At 39.3% G+C, this 16,797-nt stretch overlaps 1 protein-coding gene and 3 long non-coding RNA genes across 9 annotated transcripts; 2 read left to right on the top strand and 2 right to left on the bottom strand.

Moving 5' to 3' along the window:
- Nucleotides 1–1,416: 1,416 nt before the first annotated feature.
- LOC130695075 (uncharacterized) lies at nucleotides 1,417–2,435 on the top strand. The gene is made up of 4 exons (XR_009002260.2): nucleotides 1,417–1,731; nucleotides 1,807–1,900; nucleotides 1,966–2,071; nucleotides 2,142–2,435. It is a non-coding gene; the product is annotated as an uncharacterized LOC130695075 (long non-coding RNA).
- Nucleotides 2,436–3,323: 888 nt separating this feature from the next.
- LOC130695074 (uncharacterized) lies at nucleotides 3,324–4,934 on the top strand. The gene is made up of 8 exons (XR_009002259.2): nucleotides 3,324–3,521; nucleotides 3,626–3,705; nucleotides 3,767–3,883; nucleotides 3,959–4,061; nucleotides 4,119–4,220; nucleotides 4,305–4,373; nucleotides 4,617–4,672; nucleotides 4,741–4,934. It is a non-coding gene; the product is annotated as an uncharacterized LOC130695074 (long non-coding RNA).
- A 2,445-nt stretch (nucleotides 4,935–7,379) lies between these two features.
- On the bottom strand, nucleotides 7,380–11,218 carry LOC130695073 (uncharacterized). 5 transcript variants are annotated; one of them, XR_009002256.2, is made up of 14 exons: nucleotides 10,819–11,218; nucleotides 10,691–10,754; nucleotides 10,449–10,517; nucleotides 10,342–10,381; nucleotides 9,663–10,017; nucleotides 9,196–9,589; nucleotides 9,008–9,083; nucleotides 8,906–8,937; nucleotides 8,627–8,707; nucleotides 8,515–8,562; nucleotides 8,284–8,438; nucleotides 8,197–8,225; nucleotides 7,965–8,132; nucleotides 7,380–7,900 (listed from the first exon to the last, which is right to left on the bottom strand). It is a non-coding gene; the product is annotated as an uncharacterized LOC130695073 (long non-coding RNA). The 5 variants fall into 5 exon arrangements; XR_009002255.2 differs by having other exon boundaries at nucleotides 8,197–8,438; nucleotides 9,663–9,731; nucleotides 9,893–10,017; XR_009002254.2 differs by having other exon boundaries at nucleotides 8,197–8,438.
- A 779-nt stretch (nucleotides 11,219–11,997) lies between these two features.
- LOC130695072 (F-box/WD repeat-containing protein 7-like) lies at nucleotides 11,998–16,384 on the bottom strand. 2 transcript variants are annotated; one of them, XM_057518188.2, is made up of 12 exons: nucleotides 16,012–16,384; nucleotides 15,629–15,926; nucleotides 15,414–15,562; nucleotides 14,909–15,266; nucleotides 14,662–14,847; nucleotides 14,198–14,596; nucleotides 13,964–14,143; nucleotides 13,674–13,855; nucleotides 13,362–13,587; nucleotides 13,082–13,292; nucleotides 12,915–13,019; nucleotides 11,998–12,834 (listed from the first exon to the last, which is right to left on the bottom strand). In XM_057518188.2, exons 2-12 carry the CDS (start codon nucleotides 15,797–15,799, stop codon nucleotides 12,671–12,673), a joined length of 2,331 nt encoding a protein of 776 aa, XP_057374171.1. In that variant the 5' UTR covers nucleotides 15,800–15,926; nucleotides 16,012–16,384; the 3' UTR covers nucleotides 11,998–12,670. The 2 variants fall into 2 exon arrangements, with proteins under 2 accessions (XP_057374171.1, XP_059351172.1); XM_059495189.1 differs by having other exon boundaries at nucleotides 14,909–15,263.
- Between the last annotated feature and the right edge of the window lie 413 nt (nucleotides 16,385–16,797).

Raw genomic sequence — 16,797 nt, 5'->3', positions numbered from 1 at the left:
GGAGCCGAAAGAAGAATGGCGCTGCCAGATGATGATGTAGTACCTAATTGAGTGCATCGCCGTGGCGTCCGTCATATCGTGTCCGCCAATTTCTACATACGGAGATTTTTCATTAGCTATCCATTTCTCCATCATACAGCCATCTTGAGCAATTTTTTCAAACACGCCATCTTCTCCTTGTATCCTTGCCGTCAAAATTTCTACTGCCCTACTACAGTAATGAAATTGACGCAGAGGACGGTGAGGTAACAGAGTTTTACCTGACTGTTGTTTCAAACAATTTTAGGTCATCCACTATTACACTCAAACCGCAGTGTATGAACGCATTAAATACTGCAGTGACTAGTGCGGGCTGGCATTGGCGGCACGTATATATACATAACGTATACAATATAACATAATATATCAGATTGGCCTATTTAGATTTCAGGTGTGTCAGGTGTTGCGCATTTGTGTCGCTGAAAGGAAACGAATCCGTTTTTGAGCGAAAATGCGACAGACCTCTTTCGGATTACTAATAAAGATTGCGTTGAGTCAGAACTGAGTTATCCTCTACAAGGAAAGGACACGTGAAAACCATTGATACTGAACATCCATCACATTGAAGAATCCTTGATTGAATTTTACTTTATTTCATGTTAGTTAACGCAAGAGATTTTGGAACAACAAAGGTTACTGTTATGCGGTAACGTTTAGAAAGCTTTTCATCCAATTCTCTGGGAATATCGGTAAGCATAAATCGAAGGTTTATTTGCCTCAGTGCAGTTTCTACCATGACGTGAAGTTGTATCAATACAGGAACAGGTTGGGGGAGCAGAGGCAGAAAGAAAACGAAAAAAAAAACATGAGGAATTAAAAAAGTGACCCATAATGCCCACCCTGTGGTAAATTAATTGCATGCAGATGGCTAAAGGAAGTCATTGTTCCTCTGCTACTTTGGGGACCACCTTGCGGCAAAATTACTTCATATACCGATGGTAAGTAAACCATTATAGAAAGTTAATCACTATTATCTGTTAATGTTTATCTTTCTTAGTAAAATTCTTATGGTTTGTTTTATCAACGTCAGATGGCTATAAATTGTCTGCATTTAGTTCAAAGTCTAAATGAATGAATCTCGATACAACAGATGGCGCTGTGTTGTTGCTAATCCAACCGCTAGAAGTTCTATTTCTTGGCACTAGATGGCTTTGGATTGTTATTTCTAAGCACTAGATGGCTTGAGTGAGTAAATAGATGGCGTTGGAAGCCTGGTATGAAGTCCATTACAACCCTACTGAAGTCCGATAGATGGCGTTGAAATCCAATAGATGCTGTCCTAAGCATAACCGGAATTCCAATAGATGGCGTCCCAAGCATGACCTGAAGTCCAATAAATGGCGTTGCAAGCCTGACCTGAAGTCTGATACGTGTGAATGCCTGCTACATTAGCAGACAATTTACCATAGGTAATACAGTAGGTATTTGAGTTTTCAACGAAACAATAGGCAAATACCTTCGTGGTTGTGCGGTCCTGGCACAGTGGCTGTCGCCATACCTTCGTAGATAGTTACCTCGTGTTCGATTCCCACCACCCCCAACAATCCTTGCCTTCCTTAAAAAAAAAAAAAAAAAAATATCAACTCAACAAAAAACAATAATCACTCGTGCGTAAGGGATTGCTAGGCAAACCCGTGAATCTGGTGCAGATACACCAGTCGCACTTAAAGCTAAATCACAATTACCTTCGTGGTGAATTTTTGTTCATAAATTTATTATTCATTAGCAACAGGTTTTAAGTTTACCAGATACAAACATTTTAAACAGATGCAAGATATTTTTCAAGTAACTACCACTGGTTACGTTCTGGAATGGTGTGTGGAAGCCAATTAGGAATTGTTGGCCTTCAATGAATGTTCAGGTACATGTTTACTTTCACAAGCAGAAGTTTTCTACATTGATTTGTTTTAAATTTTATTGATATAGGATAAGAAAAGAAAAAATATGAATTGGAGAATGTTTTATGTAAAAGTAAAATATTCTGAAAATTATAACAGCTGTGATATTCATAATTTCATTTCCACACATCCTGGTAATGATTCTATGGTTAAGCTTCCTCTCTTGTAAACTCATTTCCTCTTGTTTCATATTTTAAATGACAGTGACACTAAATGTGTAAATAGTTAACATGGGAAAAATCACCTGTGCTCAAGTATATGACCTGCTGTCTGGCCAGTGGAGTTTCAGGTGCAATTAGTTACTTGTTTAATGCTTTGGTGATACTATACACTTAACTGCATACAACAAGTATTTTTATGCCTTCAGGTGACTTGTGGAATTGCATAGTAATAGAGCTGTCATAGTAACTTGAATACCTTAGTATTTGTTTTTCATTTGTTTGTTTTATGTTTTAAAAAACGATTAACTTAATGAAAAAAATAGCAATTTTCCCGGAATCAGCATTTAATTTTGTGTATACCTTGTGATGTTCAACCAATTCCGATGAGTGCCGGCTTTTGTAGAAAAAATTTCTAAGCCCGACTAAATAAGCCCGACTTATTTTTGCACGAATATTCGATGTAATTCAAAAACGGCTAACTTGACAAGAAGATGAATGACTTTATGAATCAGCGTTAAATTTTGATTATACTGAGTGATTTTCGTCGAATTCCAAGAGATGTCATTTTTTGGCCGATTTTGGCGAAAGTGGTAAGGCTATATAGCCTTTGCAGTTTTTCATTTTTGGGTAAATTTTAAATTTCGCTTAAAATAAATGATTTCGATTCAGAATCGAATGCTTATCATGGAAATCAAATTTATTTTTCAATTGGTCTTATGGTTTTTTAATTAAACGTAAAAAACGAAAAAATAAGAAAAGTCGGGCTTATTTAGTCAGGCTTATTTAGTCGGGCTTAAAAAAAAATTCTGCAAAAACTGGCACTCATCGGCATTGGTTGAATATCACAAGATATACTCAAAATTAAATGCTGATTCCGGGAAAATTGCTATTTTTTCATTAAGTTAATCGTTTTTTAAATACACCGAATATTTGATACATTGCTAGCGCGCCAGTACGCTACAGCGCTAGCGCGATGCAGCAGAAATATTTGGGTAAAACGGGTTGCCATATTGCCATAGTTTTCACGGTTTCTTTTCATACGTCTGTAAAGCGAAGGGCGATGATTTCGAAATATGGCAGATGTGGATCGGTTAACTAATTATGACTATATCTACCTACACTACCAACAGCTGACGATCTGTCGAGCGTGCAGGTGTGATTTGTCCGTGGCAGAAGCAGTCTAGAAAGTCAACATAATATAGTGCCGTCTCATCCATTATTTTAGATGACATCCTTTATGTCACATCAATGAAAATTCTAATCCATCTAATAGATTTACCCAACTGTGAGCAAGAGTCAGCTTCGGTAATGTAAGCCCTCAGCAGATACAACAACGAGCCATATTCAAGTTGTAGCACAAAGTTCGTACAGCCGTGATTATTCCCGAACACCTATGCAGTAGGAAATGCTTGACAGGCAAATGGTACGATAAATCCCATAAACATGCATCGAATGAATAAATTGAAAGGCAAATGGTACAATAAAATTCCATCAATATTAATCTAATGAATAGATTTTTCCATCCAGGCTTTCTGGCAACTGCCATATAGCTTCTTATTGCATGATGGAACAAGGATTCTCCATCATCGTCAAGTATGTTACACAGGGTAATGCATTTCTTCAGAGATATCTAATTTTCTAACGTTAATCAAACATTTGCCATTTTAGGTGGAACGCTGCTGAAAGAAAGCAGGGACATGGCGAACAGGACTTCGGAAAATGTCTACCCTAAGGGTGATGATTACATTTGTCTTACCATTAATCAGCTGTAGGATAAAACTTGATGTACTATCAAAATATTTCACTCTTTTTTATTAGTAAAATGCAACACAGTTTAATTGTTCTTTTTCTCTCTTTTAGGATTTCCCGGGTAAAACTGTGTTGCTAATGTAATGTTACGGATGCCTCCTAATCTGTCCAGCAGTCATTTTCAAGGATGATCAAATCAGGAGGTTAAGAAGAAGTATATGTCTAACGTTGAATTTTTGAATGGGTTTACCCAACATTTTTTTTTCATTAGCACATAGAGCAGCCAGCCAATGACACACAATTTAACTGTTTGATAACTTTTTGGAAGGACATTGTATGACGGAGGATCAGCCATTCAAAGTGGCATTTTATGGTAGATATTTCAACTACTCATTTTTGTTTGTAGTGAACACATACATTCTTCAATAACAAAACAAAAAAATATTTTGCTTTCTAGATTGGGCTGAATCACATTTCTGTTATTCTGTGGCTGATAGATGGACCGCTACTGATTAACTTTTTTTGCGTAATTAATTTTTTTCCTTATTTTTGTTAAACTTCCAGTCTGCGTTGGTTCTTTTATGCGGACAAATAGCTTTTTTTTTTTTTTTTCTTTTCAACGTTATAATTGGATAGTGTAAAGCTGATTAGATTCATTTAGTGTTCATTTTACTGTGAGCTATTAATATTTTGCATTCGATATAATCGTAATTCCCAGAATTGAGTTTATTCAAGAGTCTGCAATCTCTTTGCTGACTTCCTCATTCAGATATCGCCTGTCGACGATTTCACAGCCTCACGCAATTAAAGAACGTATGACAAAAAGTAAGTGATCTAAGCTAATGAACACAATGCAATGTATTCTAACTATACCATTCAAAACAAAATTCCAGGCAAAAATGATGTATTCGGAGCAGAAAAATGAAGGTGTAATCCATTTAACTGAAATAGGCACACGACAACGCTCAATCGACGTCCTTGTCTCAGTGGAGAATTTTTTCCGTGAAACATATGGCCGAAATAATATTGCAGTTGTTCAACAAAGAAAACTGTATTGTCAGACAGCATTAATGTTTAATAGCTTGAAATCCAGAGATGTGTGAAGTTGCGAAATTTCTAGATGTGAAGTGCAATCAAGCTTCTTGTTGAATTGTGAACCCAAATTATGTATTTCCTAGAAATATCTAGGTTTTTGAATCAATAAATAAAAGACAGTAAAAAAACAGGTTAAATCGCTATATTATAAAAATGCTGTTCATGATTTTGGTCGCTGCATTTGTTTAAATAAAATTGAAATGATACAAATATGGGGGGGGGAGGTGGCCCCCCATATTTGTCATTCACGCTCAAGAAGTTTGTTAAAAGAGTTCACATCAGTGCCGTTCCCGTCTCGAAAAAACAAGATTTTCAATTTTTACGAATATTACGGTTATTAATTGGAAAACAAGATGACGCTGCTGTGCCACTGCTTACTTGGTGACTGGGAGTAGTGAAACCTGTGTTCGAAAGTTTTTGTGAAGTATGTCGTATTCCAAGGGAAAATTCAAGAAAATCTAATGGTGGTTCTGTGTGTTTTCATCCTAGAGTGTGTTTTGCAAGTGAAGCCCACAAAATGCTTGGTTTTTGTGTTACATGTCTTGTAATCACCTATGTCAGCTGTCAAACCAAAAAACTATTCGCAACCCATTATGTTGCATTCATCAAACTATTCTGGTGCTCATTGAGAGGTATAAGACTTATGTTTTGTTATCAGAATCTCACTGACGGATTTGCTTTTAAGGTTTAGCTCATGAAACTTCATTTGTAAAGGATACTTCCCGTTGAGGAATGTCACCAAAGATGCAAATCCTATGCGTAGGAATACCATAATATTATTCTTCTAATCTTTAACCGCTTATGGTCTCCTGTCAATTGTAATCTAACAGGTGCACCAAATTCGTCTTATGCTGCAGTGCCAACTGTAACCACAGCCATTTCGGTAGTTGTCTACCAACAGACAAAGACATGTACTTCAACACAATTTAAATTGGCATTGGTAAACTTTTCTCATACCTAGTATAGTTTGTGTGATTGATAAATTCAATATTCAACCATAGGACTGCCAACTCTTTGCCGTCTGCTGCCTATTTGCTGGCCCTACAGTATTTCTAGCCATTGGACAACAAAAGTAAGTCAAATTGCTTTCATACATTTGGCTACATCAGCAATCTTTTATTTCCCACTAAGTAATTCTTTTTCTTTACATTTACGATACAGAACAAAGCCTTCTTCCTCTTCTCCACGCCCGTCTTCACCTCGCCCGTCGCCTTGCCCGTCGCCAAAGCCTTCTTCCTCTTCTCCACGCCCGTCTTCACCTCGCCCGTCGCCTCGCCAGTCGCCGCGTCTTCGCCTTGCCCGTCGCCTCGCCAGTCGCCGCGTCTTCGCCTCGCCAGTCGCCGCGTCTTCGCCTTGCCCGTCGCCTCGCCAGTCGCCGCGTCTTCGCCTCGCCCGTCGCCCATGTCTTCGCCCCGCCGGTCATCCCTTCTTCGCCTCGTGGTCGACCCGCCTTCGCCTCGCCCGCCATCCCGTCTTCGCTTCGTGGTCGCCGCGTCTTCGCCTCTTCGTTTTGGTATTGTGTGTGTTTTGCAATGTTTATTGTTAACTAACCCGTTGGCTGCCACCCACCTTTTATCCCCTTTTTTTTGTAGCTTGACAGGGACGGGCCGCGCTGTTCTGCTCCATGGCTATCTGCCATGGGGTGGAGCAGCGCCACTGCCCAAGATTGGCCGAATGGCCCATAGGCAATGCACCATAGGGAATCCCTTGTTCGAGACGGCGATGTAGACCTGGGATGTGCATTTCCGTAAAGGTCTCATCGCCGTTTCAGCCCGGACTGTCCTCAGTCCCCCTTGGTCGCTATCCTTTAGATAGCGATGTAGCTATAGTAGATAGTAGTGGCGTGGCAGCCAACGTGTTAGTTAAGTGTATTTGTATGTATTGTATGTTGTATTATGTGGAATATGTATAGTGGTGGATTTGTGGGTGGAAGGAGGGAAAATAAAATGCTTTGTAACATTATTTATTTTTTGCATTTTTTTATTTAGTTGTTTAATTGACTGGTATGGGGATCGAACCCAAGTATTCTAGCATGCTAACCAGTAGCTTTGCCATTATGCCATCTATAATTTGTTACTAACATGATAGGCATTCCATAATAACCTAATGACGAACTTATTTTAACATACGGATCAAAATCTAAACTAATATTTGTAAGGACAGTCATGGCGCAATGGTAGCGCGCTGTGCCGGAATGCTATAGGTTTGTGGTTCAAATCCCAGATAAATGATAAACTGATGGAAACAATACTTACATTCAAAGGTGGCATAAGCAATAAAGGAGAGGTATTTGATTGAGCAAGATAATTAAAAAAAAAACGGTTGATAAATGTAATGTCCGAACACAGCGTACACAGACAATGAAAGTAACAAATTTTGCAAAAAATATTTTAGAACAAAATTTTATTAACAATTCTCTGCACATTATAATTATTTTTGCAACTTTAAAAAGGCACAATAGCCCTTTCAAAAGTTGCCGTCAACCCAGGCAGGGGGAGACACTGCCTTGTTGACCCACCGGGGAGATTACCCGGTGATTGGCTAAGAGAAGCCGGAAGAAGAGCCGAAGATTTGGAACATTTTTACTGGAGCGATTAACCTTTAGTTCGGATTTGTGGGTAGCCACGTCGCCCTCCGTGAACACATCATCGGACTAAGCGGACCTCCACGTCCCCTTTCCGGCCAGAGCCCTCCAAACCTCGGTATATGTTATTTTTATATATACCGTACAGTAGGGGCATGACCCCCTACGGGCTTATTACGAGTCAAGGGGAAACGGGGCTACGGAAAGGAAGGGAGCCCAGATATGCACTTCAATTTTTTAAAATATTAAATACCGTTTTTAAATGAGAATGTCAATAAAGTATGGAAATTCCATGTAGTGTATCTAATCATAATGCTTCATTCAGTACGTTGCCCCAAACAAGGAACTTTTTCAGGTCAAAATTTATTATTAATCTATAATAAGACAGTAAAACTCCATTAAGCATAAAAACTCTTGATTCATATATACATTTCATACCTTAAATGACTCGTGAATTGATTGCTTAGCATATTCTTCTGAGAGAAGCTTCGGGTGAAACAACTGGAAATGATAACATATTTGATATATACACGTACAACATACGACACGTCCCATTGGAGCTTCCTTCGTTGATAGATGCGTTCCCAGAATGAACAAAATCCTTTCCTATTGAATAGGAAAAAGTTACGCAGATAATACATAATTATATAAAAGCTTCATTTTTACTTACAAGTAAATTTTAAGAGGAAGAAATTGGTCCTTGAAATGTTAGTGAATTAGAGCGTAATTCATTAATGTAACACCTGCATCATCAAACCTGAATCTCATTCAAGAACTAAAATTCCAGTTAGACAACCAGCAGCGCCAATGCAATTTCTTTAGACACATCCACAGATTAAAAATTATTGGCCTTCTCAGAACCCAAAGTGAATTTTACTAGGACCAGTAGATCAAATTTAAGATCACAAGGGCCTGGGATAAATTTTTTGTTGATTACTTCTCACTTTATTGCTGTGAAATAAATTTTATGGTATTATAGATTGATTACCTGAATAAAGCTTTATATTTCAGACCTAGCAGCAAAACAATGGTAAACCTATGAAATAGTATTTCATTTAAGTTACTATGGGAGTCTATTAACTTACAATTCCACAACTCACCTTAAGGAATTTAACAATTTTTTGAATGTTAGGCAGCCAGTTTTAAGTGTCATCACCACAGCATTGAACAACTAATTGCACCTGAAACTCAACAGGATAGACAAAAGGTTGTATACTTGTGCACAGGTGGTGATTTTTCCTACAATAATTATTTGCACATGTAGTCTGTTTGTTTTACTAGAAGAGTCAAGAAGAAATGATTTTACAAGAAAAGATCAACCATGGAATTCATTCAATAAATAAAAATACCAACATGTGTGGAAGTGAAATTATCCATACCTTTTCCAATTCATCATATAACTTCATCTCACCTATATCAAGAAAATTAAACAAACATCAGCTTAATTTATAAAATTTTTTTTTGTAAAAGTTAACAGTTACCCATAAAATTAATCAAAGGCTTACAATTCCTGATTGGCTTCCACACACCATTTCAGAAGAAAACCAGTGGTAGTCCCTGGAAAAATATTTTGCATTTGTTTTAAATATTCGGATCCGACAAACCTAAAATCTCTTGCTTACGAATTATAAATACGAGTATAAAAATTAACCACGAAGGTATTAAATACCTGAATTAATGAAAAACAGTGAAGAATGTTACAAACAGACATCGCTAATCTACGCTAGCAGGCAACGTCAGATATCAAACTTCAGTAGACGTTCAACGCCATCTTTCGGTCTTCAACGAAGATTTTCAGCGCCATCTATCGGTCTTCAACGGGGATGTTTAGCGCCATCTATCGGTCTTCGATGGAGATGTTTAGCGCCATCTATCGGTCTTCGATGGAGATGTTTAGCGCTATCTTTTTGACAGAAATGTTTAGCGCCATCTTTAAACAGAAATGTTCAGTGCCATCTTTAAACAGAAATGTTCAGTGCCATCTGTTGGACTACAACAGAAACGTTCAGCGTATTCATGACATCAACGCCATCTATCGGGAATAAAGGCGACTGAAATGCACGCTATCAGACGGGCACGAAAGCAAGAAATTTTTACACTACCGGAATCCATTTGCCTTTGTTTTTTTATACATACTTTTTAAGGAAGTCGCTCTCCACAAAACCTCAGCATCATTTTCTACTATAAATTCTTGGAATAGGTTATCTTCATTTTGTACAAAAATAGTAACTTGTTAATCACCATTTCAAGTAATAAAACTTTTTCCTATCAACTCTCATTATCATGAAACTTGACATACTTGCCATTAGGGAAAACAGACCACATTTATGAGTCATACATGTTACAGGAAGAATATTGTCTGTTACCTTTCAAGTATGTTGCTTCCACCAAAACCTCACCATCATTTTCTGTTTAAAATTCATGGAACATGCAAACCAAGCAATGTAGTCACACAACATCTTATTCGATCAGCTAGCAGATTGACAGCAACCTGGAATAAAATGCAAAAGTAAATGTTTTTATTCTTTACTTAAATAAGACATTTCCTTCAATGTTAATGTGCATGTAGGATGTAGATGTCAGAAAAAAAAGTTGCTTCTTTGCACCCATAACTACCTATAACTAATGCATAATTTTTGGCTATCAATTCTTGAAACAGGCAAACCAAACTATGTAGTCACATGACATTTTATGATCAGCTAGCAAAGATTGACAGCAATCTGGTATAAAATGATAAAGTAAACATTATTCTACTTTAACATCACTGTGAATGAATGTGTAACTAAGAAAACAAAGATTCTGAATTGTGCCTTACTTTAATTTGTTAGCAGTGACTTGCCCCTGAACACTGAAACCTAGTTTTCAACAAAAAATAAGTTATGATCAATGCACAAAATTAGATAAAATATCAGTTGAACCTACTAAACTATTATGTTGATAATTCAAGTGTCTTGCCACTTCACTGCCTGTTGCCTGTAACCCTTCTTAGTCCTAAGATAGTGAAAAGAAATCTTCATTTAACGGCTGACAACATCTCACAAAATATTTTAAAAATATAATTAGATATATGAATATAGTGAATTAGTTCAACTTGGATTTGTTTGTTAACTTAAACATGGATTAAATAACGTCATACACTCCATGCAGCGCTTCTATTTGCTTACCTTGACGAGGTTCGTTCACGTAAAAGCAGCATGTTCCATACCAAAAAGCCCACGTCCGCCGCAGCTATAGAAGCCATGTTGAAAACTTAACTAGTACATTAGCTCATGGAGATTCCAGGAGTAGTCACCTTGCTGTAGAAACCTGTGGAACTGCGCGTCGTACGGTCCATTGGCTCCTCAGTACTCAAACGCAGAGTATTCCGGTATTTGACGCCATTTTACAACGCCTGATTGTTCAAGTAACTGTAACTGACTTGTTAGTGTGCTGACCCTCCAAGACACTTTAATATTGGAATCTACTGGCGTCCGAGCGTAGTATGACTGGAAACGCCACCTATCGTGGCATCGGACGCCATCTAGTGTAGCCATTCGTATCCACATAACGCTTGCTTTGCTAATTGCTCACATCTGTGAGCAAGAATGAATCTAGTAGTTGGAGTAGAATTCAAATTGATGAGACGTACAAGACGTCGTCTAAAATTATGGAGGAGACGGTACTATGTTATGCTGAGTTACTAGAAGTCTGCTTCTGACATCTCACATCGGTACGCCCGACAGATTGTCAGCTGCTCTGCTTTTGCCAACCAAAGGTTGACATAACCATAACCCCATAACTATGTTAACCGATCCACATCTGCCACATTTCGTATAAAAACCATGATCCGTCGTTTTGCAGAAAATGAAAAACATGAAAACAACGAAAATTCGATTTCGATGGTGGATTTTGTTTTTGTCTATCTATACCAAATATTTTGGTTAAATCTGTTGCATCAACGGGGCTATATCTGCTCAGATTTGAAAAAAAAATGCTGGTGCCTAATGGTTACCAGGTGGCGCTGATGTTGCGATTCTGCTGTACCTGTAATTAGATAGGTAAAATCGCTGGTTTGGCGGGAAAACCAGTACTTGATCGAAATCTGCGTTCAATTTTGATTGTTCCGCGTAATTTTAGTCGAATTTCAAAAAGTAGTTTTTTTGTAGGTTTTGACTAAAGTGGGAAGGCTAATATCCTTCCCACTTTTTAATTTTTTGCAAAATTTCAAATTTCACTATTATTACATCTACGCAGCACTTCAACTAGCAAGTCACTGCCCCGAATCGTCAACACCGCGGCATCAGCAAGGTAAAAAAAAAAAATAAAAATAAAAGAAAATGCTGCCCAGTTAGCATTGGAGTTTTTGTCAAATTTTTATACTATTGAGCCGCCAACGGGTCTGCTGTAGTGCACCAACCTTTGAAATAAAGTAATTGAAATCTGATAATGTGTATTTTGGCATGGAAAGAAGCGCCGAGCCATTGTGGAAGTGTCTTGTGGGAAATGAAACTAAATTTCGGGACACAGCTGAACATAAATTAAATTCTTTAATCAGATTTAAGTGTACGAGACTACTAATGAATGATGATGAGTTGATCTCAACAGATGCTTTCATATCATGAATTACGAATAAGATGGTGATGGGGGTGAAAAGGGAGGGAATAAATCAACAAGACACAAGAAATCACAAGTTATAAAGCCCTGTGTGTCATGGCTTTTCCGAGTCTCTTCTTCGGGGTTCGTTACCATTTGAAGCGCCTCGGAGCAGACCCGACTTGTTTTCCCTTCTCTTGTGAGTGTCGTGGCAGTTTTATTGTTGTCATCATGCTTGGCACGTAACTGCAGTTGACTGTTCCTGACGCCGGAAGATCTGATAACGACAAACTGGAAAAAGTGGTTTGACGAACACAAATTCCATAGCCAAGAAGAATTCCAAAATGTTGAGTTGCCTATCAACTCAACTTTTCCGTAGCCTCGGATTCCTTTTTTTTTTCTTTTTTGCTGTTGTTTGTTTTTGTATTTTATTTTAATTAAAAGTGTTGTGTTCCTCAGTCCGCCGAACGAGCGACTTTGCAACCTTATTAAGACGGAAAAACGGGACCGAAAACGACGTAAGTAGGGCGGTGAGGAGGGGGAGTAAGACGGTGAACTGGCGATGACGAATATCACTTGCTTTCGATATCAAAATCGAGAACGAGCAGCTTAGTCTCTTCAGTGCCATTACGGCTTCCAACAGCACAGACCAGACGCGTTTCATCGGCTCTGATCCTCCAAACGACACCTCCGCTGCCGCCACTGTCCAGAGAAACCAAATTCCGGATGAATTCGCCTAGAGTAGCGTGTAAAAAAACAATATCCGATTAATTTCGAATTGGTTACAACGAAACATGTTTACCATTAAAATTATACCTGTTTTTACATCCCACAACTTTACAGTTCCGTCATCTGACGAAGTTATTACAAACTTATTATTGAACTGAAGACATGTGACAGCCGATTGGTGCTTGTTAGCTCCTAAAAAACAGTTGGCATTAATGAGTTGCACAATGAGCCCGTTCCATAATAGAACATTATACCTGAAAGCGTTTGAAGGCATTTGCCACTGATTATATCCCAAACTTTAACGGTGGAATCGGCATTCCCCGAGACCAGGATGTTATTGCGCAGTTCCATTCCGGACGTGAGGGACTGGTGACCCATTAATGTGTGCTTGCATGCTCCAGTTTCCGCATCCCACACCCGAATGCTAGTATCTAATGATCCGCTGACTACATGGATGCCGTCAAACTGAATTTCAAATTGCCATAGACATTAGATATCAATAAAATCAAAATAGCAACGTTCACATCTCCTTACCTGTAGTGAGTAGACCCGATTGGTGTGTCCCTGAAGAGTGTGAAGACATTCCTCTCGCTCTGGATCCCAAACTTTGACAGTATAGTCATAGGCACCACTAACGACAAGGCGCCCGTCATATTGCACACATCGAACGGCGGCTACGTGGCCGACAAGAACGTGCAAGCACTCTCCTGTCTCCACGTCCCAAACACGTAACGTGGCGTCCCGTGATCCACTCACCACTCTAGAAGAGTATTGATGTTATTAAATTAGTTTGACAGTGGCGAAAGCTACTGTAACTTTAATGAGGAAAATTAAAAACAAACTGACTTGTTTCCGTGTAAATGCATACAACGGACTGTAGATGTGTGGCCGTATAATGTGTGTAAACACTGTCCAGATTCAGCGTTCCAGACTTTCAAGGTTCGATCTGTACTTCCACTCACTATTATGTTCCCTTGCATCTGAGAAGACCAGACGCCTCCAGTGTGACCCACCAAGGTCCTCAGGCACTGTTATGTGAAATAAGAATAAATGAATTTTGTTGGTCTCATAATAATTTGTTCGCGATTATTTTTTTCGTTATTTGATGGTGTATAGATAGGGCACATATTAGGTACCTTTCCGGTAGTCGCCGACCAGACTTTGAGCGTGTTGTCATCCGATCCGGAAACGATACGGTTGCCACAAAACTGTAAACAAGTTATGACGTGATCGTCATGACCCTTCAGTACCCTTGGCTGTGGGATCGGCCTCACTCGCCAATTCAACTCGATATTCCGGTGACGCATATAAGTCGCCTGAAAGAAAAGTTTTGATTCAGATTCCCAACTCAATGATCCTGGATTATTCACCTTCCACGGCGACGGAGTGATAATTGGCGCAGTGCTTTGGCTGGATCCAGTGGGGGAAGAAAGACCACAACTGAGACTTGAGTGATGGGAAGATCCACGAAGACGTCGTTTGTTCAGTGTATCACGAACATCATCGATACCTGCTTCACGACATTTTTCCCTCCAGAGGAGATTGTCCTCAGCCAGGACTCGCCAACAACGGCAGGTTTGTGCGGCGCGAGTTAAGTCGCGAGGCGTGAGGAAACTGAGCACATACAGGGCCAGTTCTTTGGGCAGCAACGAGATAAAGTCGCGCTGGAACTGTGGTTCAATCACAGCCATCATATGACGGACCTGAGTGGGCTCACACAGTTCTATTAACTGGTCAATGGCACACAAACGCTCAGCGTTCGACCAATACTAAGAAAGATTACGATTTTTAGCATCAAAACTCGTTAAGTGATTATAAAAAAACATAACAATACTTGGAAAGTGTGAAGCCATTGACAAAAACCTGGCGGAGGGTTGTCTTTCGAAGGGATTGGATTCCGGTGAACATGGCAGTAGACTGAGGAAGAAGATGAATCTACACCTTCACTCCTTCGACATGTCTTTTTCTCTGTGGCTACTTCGGCAGACATTTCCACTGTTGACTCCGACTTCCGTTTGGTCTAAGACACGATTTTGATTGCACACCATGTTTACATATTCAATGATATCACAAAGACTTACCGCTCCGGGTCTGACAACATCTTCATTTTCCGATGTGGGTGATCCTTCTTTAAGGGGCACATTGCTGGCATCGATGGCAGGTGCGGCGGGTGTTGACGAGGTAGGAGTCGTGGGGAGAGGTGAAGGTGACTGAATGGCACTGTCATTGCTCCGAGTTTGTCGAAGCGAAGCCGATTTACCAACTGGAAGCGGATTGATTCGGCTAGTCGACCGGCGTTGCCTCAATCGACAAGCACCCCATTCGTTGCTGCTGCTGCTTCCGCTGTCGTTTTGCTGATCTTCAGCCGCAGTATCACTTGAACTAGATATCACTGGTGTGGTGCTCGGAGTTGGTTGAGCGCTTGTATTATCACTACTTCTGGGACAAAAAAATTTGTTATATAGAAATAAACCAATTTGAGTTAACAATGAGTAGGCAACTTTGTACAAAACTAAGTAGATGATGAATCAGGTTATCGTACACCCAGAGCAAAACAACAGAAGTGGCAAGCTTTGTTCAATTTACCTGTTCCGAGTGTTGGCTTTTCTAGTATTAACCTGAGATGACTGAACTGGAGCTGAAACTGTTAGAATCTGGCGATTGGCTTCAATCAGATTTGTCCCCACACCAGGGGCCAGACTCAGATCTTCAATGGAAGTAAATCCTCCGAGAGACTAGGAACAAGAAAGAATGACTAAAGAACAGCACTGAATATAGTGTTAGTTAAACAGTTAACTTACATTTCTCGTTTCCACTATGGCTTCAGCTCTACTGCGACCTACCCCTACAAGGGTGGAAAGCTCTTCAACGGTGGCCACATTTATGTCTACCAGGTTTCTCTGAGCTAGACTTTCATTGGCAGCAGTGTCACCCATACCCCTCCCACTACTCCGTCCTCTGGACGCTGGCATATAACTTCTGAAGATTTTCAGACTGCTGTGCAAGCTAGAGATGGATAAGCCGAGCTATTACTTGGAAACAAAAACACAGCTGCCTAGGCAACAACTCATATCTCCAATTAAACACTAGTCATCTCATCTGCCAGAAAGAAGAAACAATGTTGTTAATTGTCTGCAACCCTTTTCACATTACTGAAAACAATATAAAAATTGAGTTTACATACCGTTAACGAAACTCCAGTTTCAAGTGCAAACGAAAAATTACGGCACTAGGCGAAAGATGTAATTGAAATTTGTGAAAATTCTTTTAATGATATGGGCGAGGGCTCGATGGTAGTATACAGTGTTTTTGGAACAAGGGCAGACTTTTTAAAATGCTTTTTTGAAAATATTCCGTCAGCACGGCTGGACAAAAACAAACTAATCAAATAAAGGATTTAAAATTGGAAAAAGCTAGCACTAAAATGAAGCGGACATTTCGTTTTCACAATGAGCGTGAAGAAGGAAAAAATTTTTACACGAGGATCAGCATCAAAGAAATTATGTGTTCACACGAATGGTGAAGCCGAAGACAGAACCATAGCGATATGCTATGTGATAAAAGCGTTGCCAGACTTATGTTAAGATTCTCAGTTGCCGTACGCGCCGAGCACGGTAAATCTGTGAAGAAGCAGTTGATCAAGGCATCCATCTTCGCCAGTTTACGCGGCTTCCTTCGTTATTTTTAGATGTTGAAATAAAGAATATGATATTTTGAAATAAATATTTTACAAGTTTGATAATACGAGAGCAGTAGCCTTTTTGTTCTTTTAAGCATTTTAGTAGTTGGTATGCTCACTGGTGGCTTTTAACCTTTCCCGCCTACTTTCCATTGTATCCCACCCCTCTAACTGGTATCTCTCTTCACCCCGTTGCAATACCGGCAATGAACGTACCTTTTTTTTTATAAAGCTATTTTACATTCTTCAGTCTTCACTACTTCAAACTTCAACGGATCATCGTCACCATTC

Source organism: Daphnia carinata, chromosome 4 (assembly GCF_022539665.2).
Source record: "Daphnia carinata strain CSIRO-1 chromosome 4, CSIRO_AGI_Dcar_HiC_V3, whole genome shotgun sequence".
NCBI classification, from domain to species: Eukaryota; Metazoa; Arthropoda; class Branchiopoda; order Diplostraca; family Daphniidae; genus Daphnia; species Daphnia carinata.
This window is presented reverse-complemented; position numbering and strand designations above follow the sequence as displayed.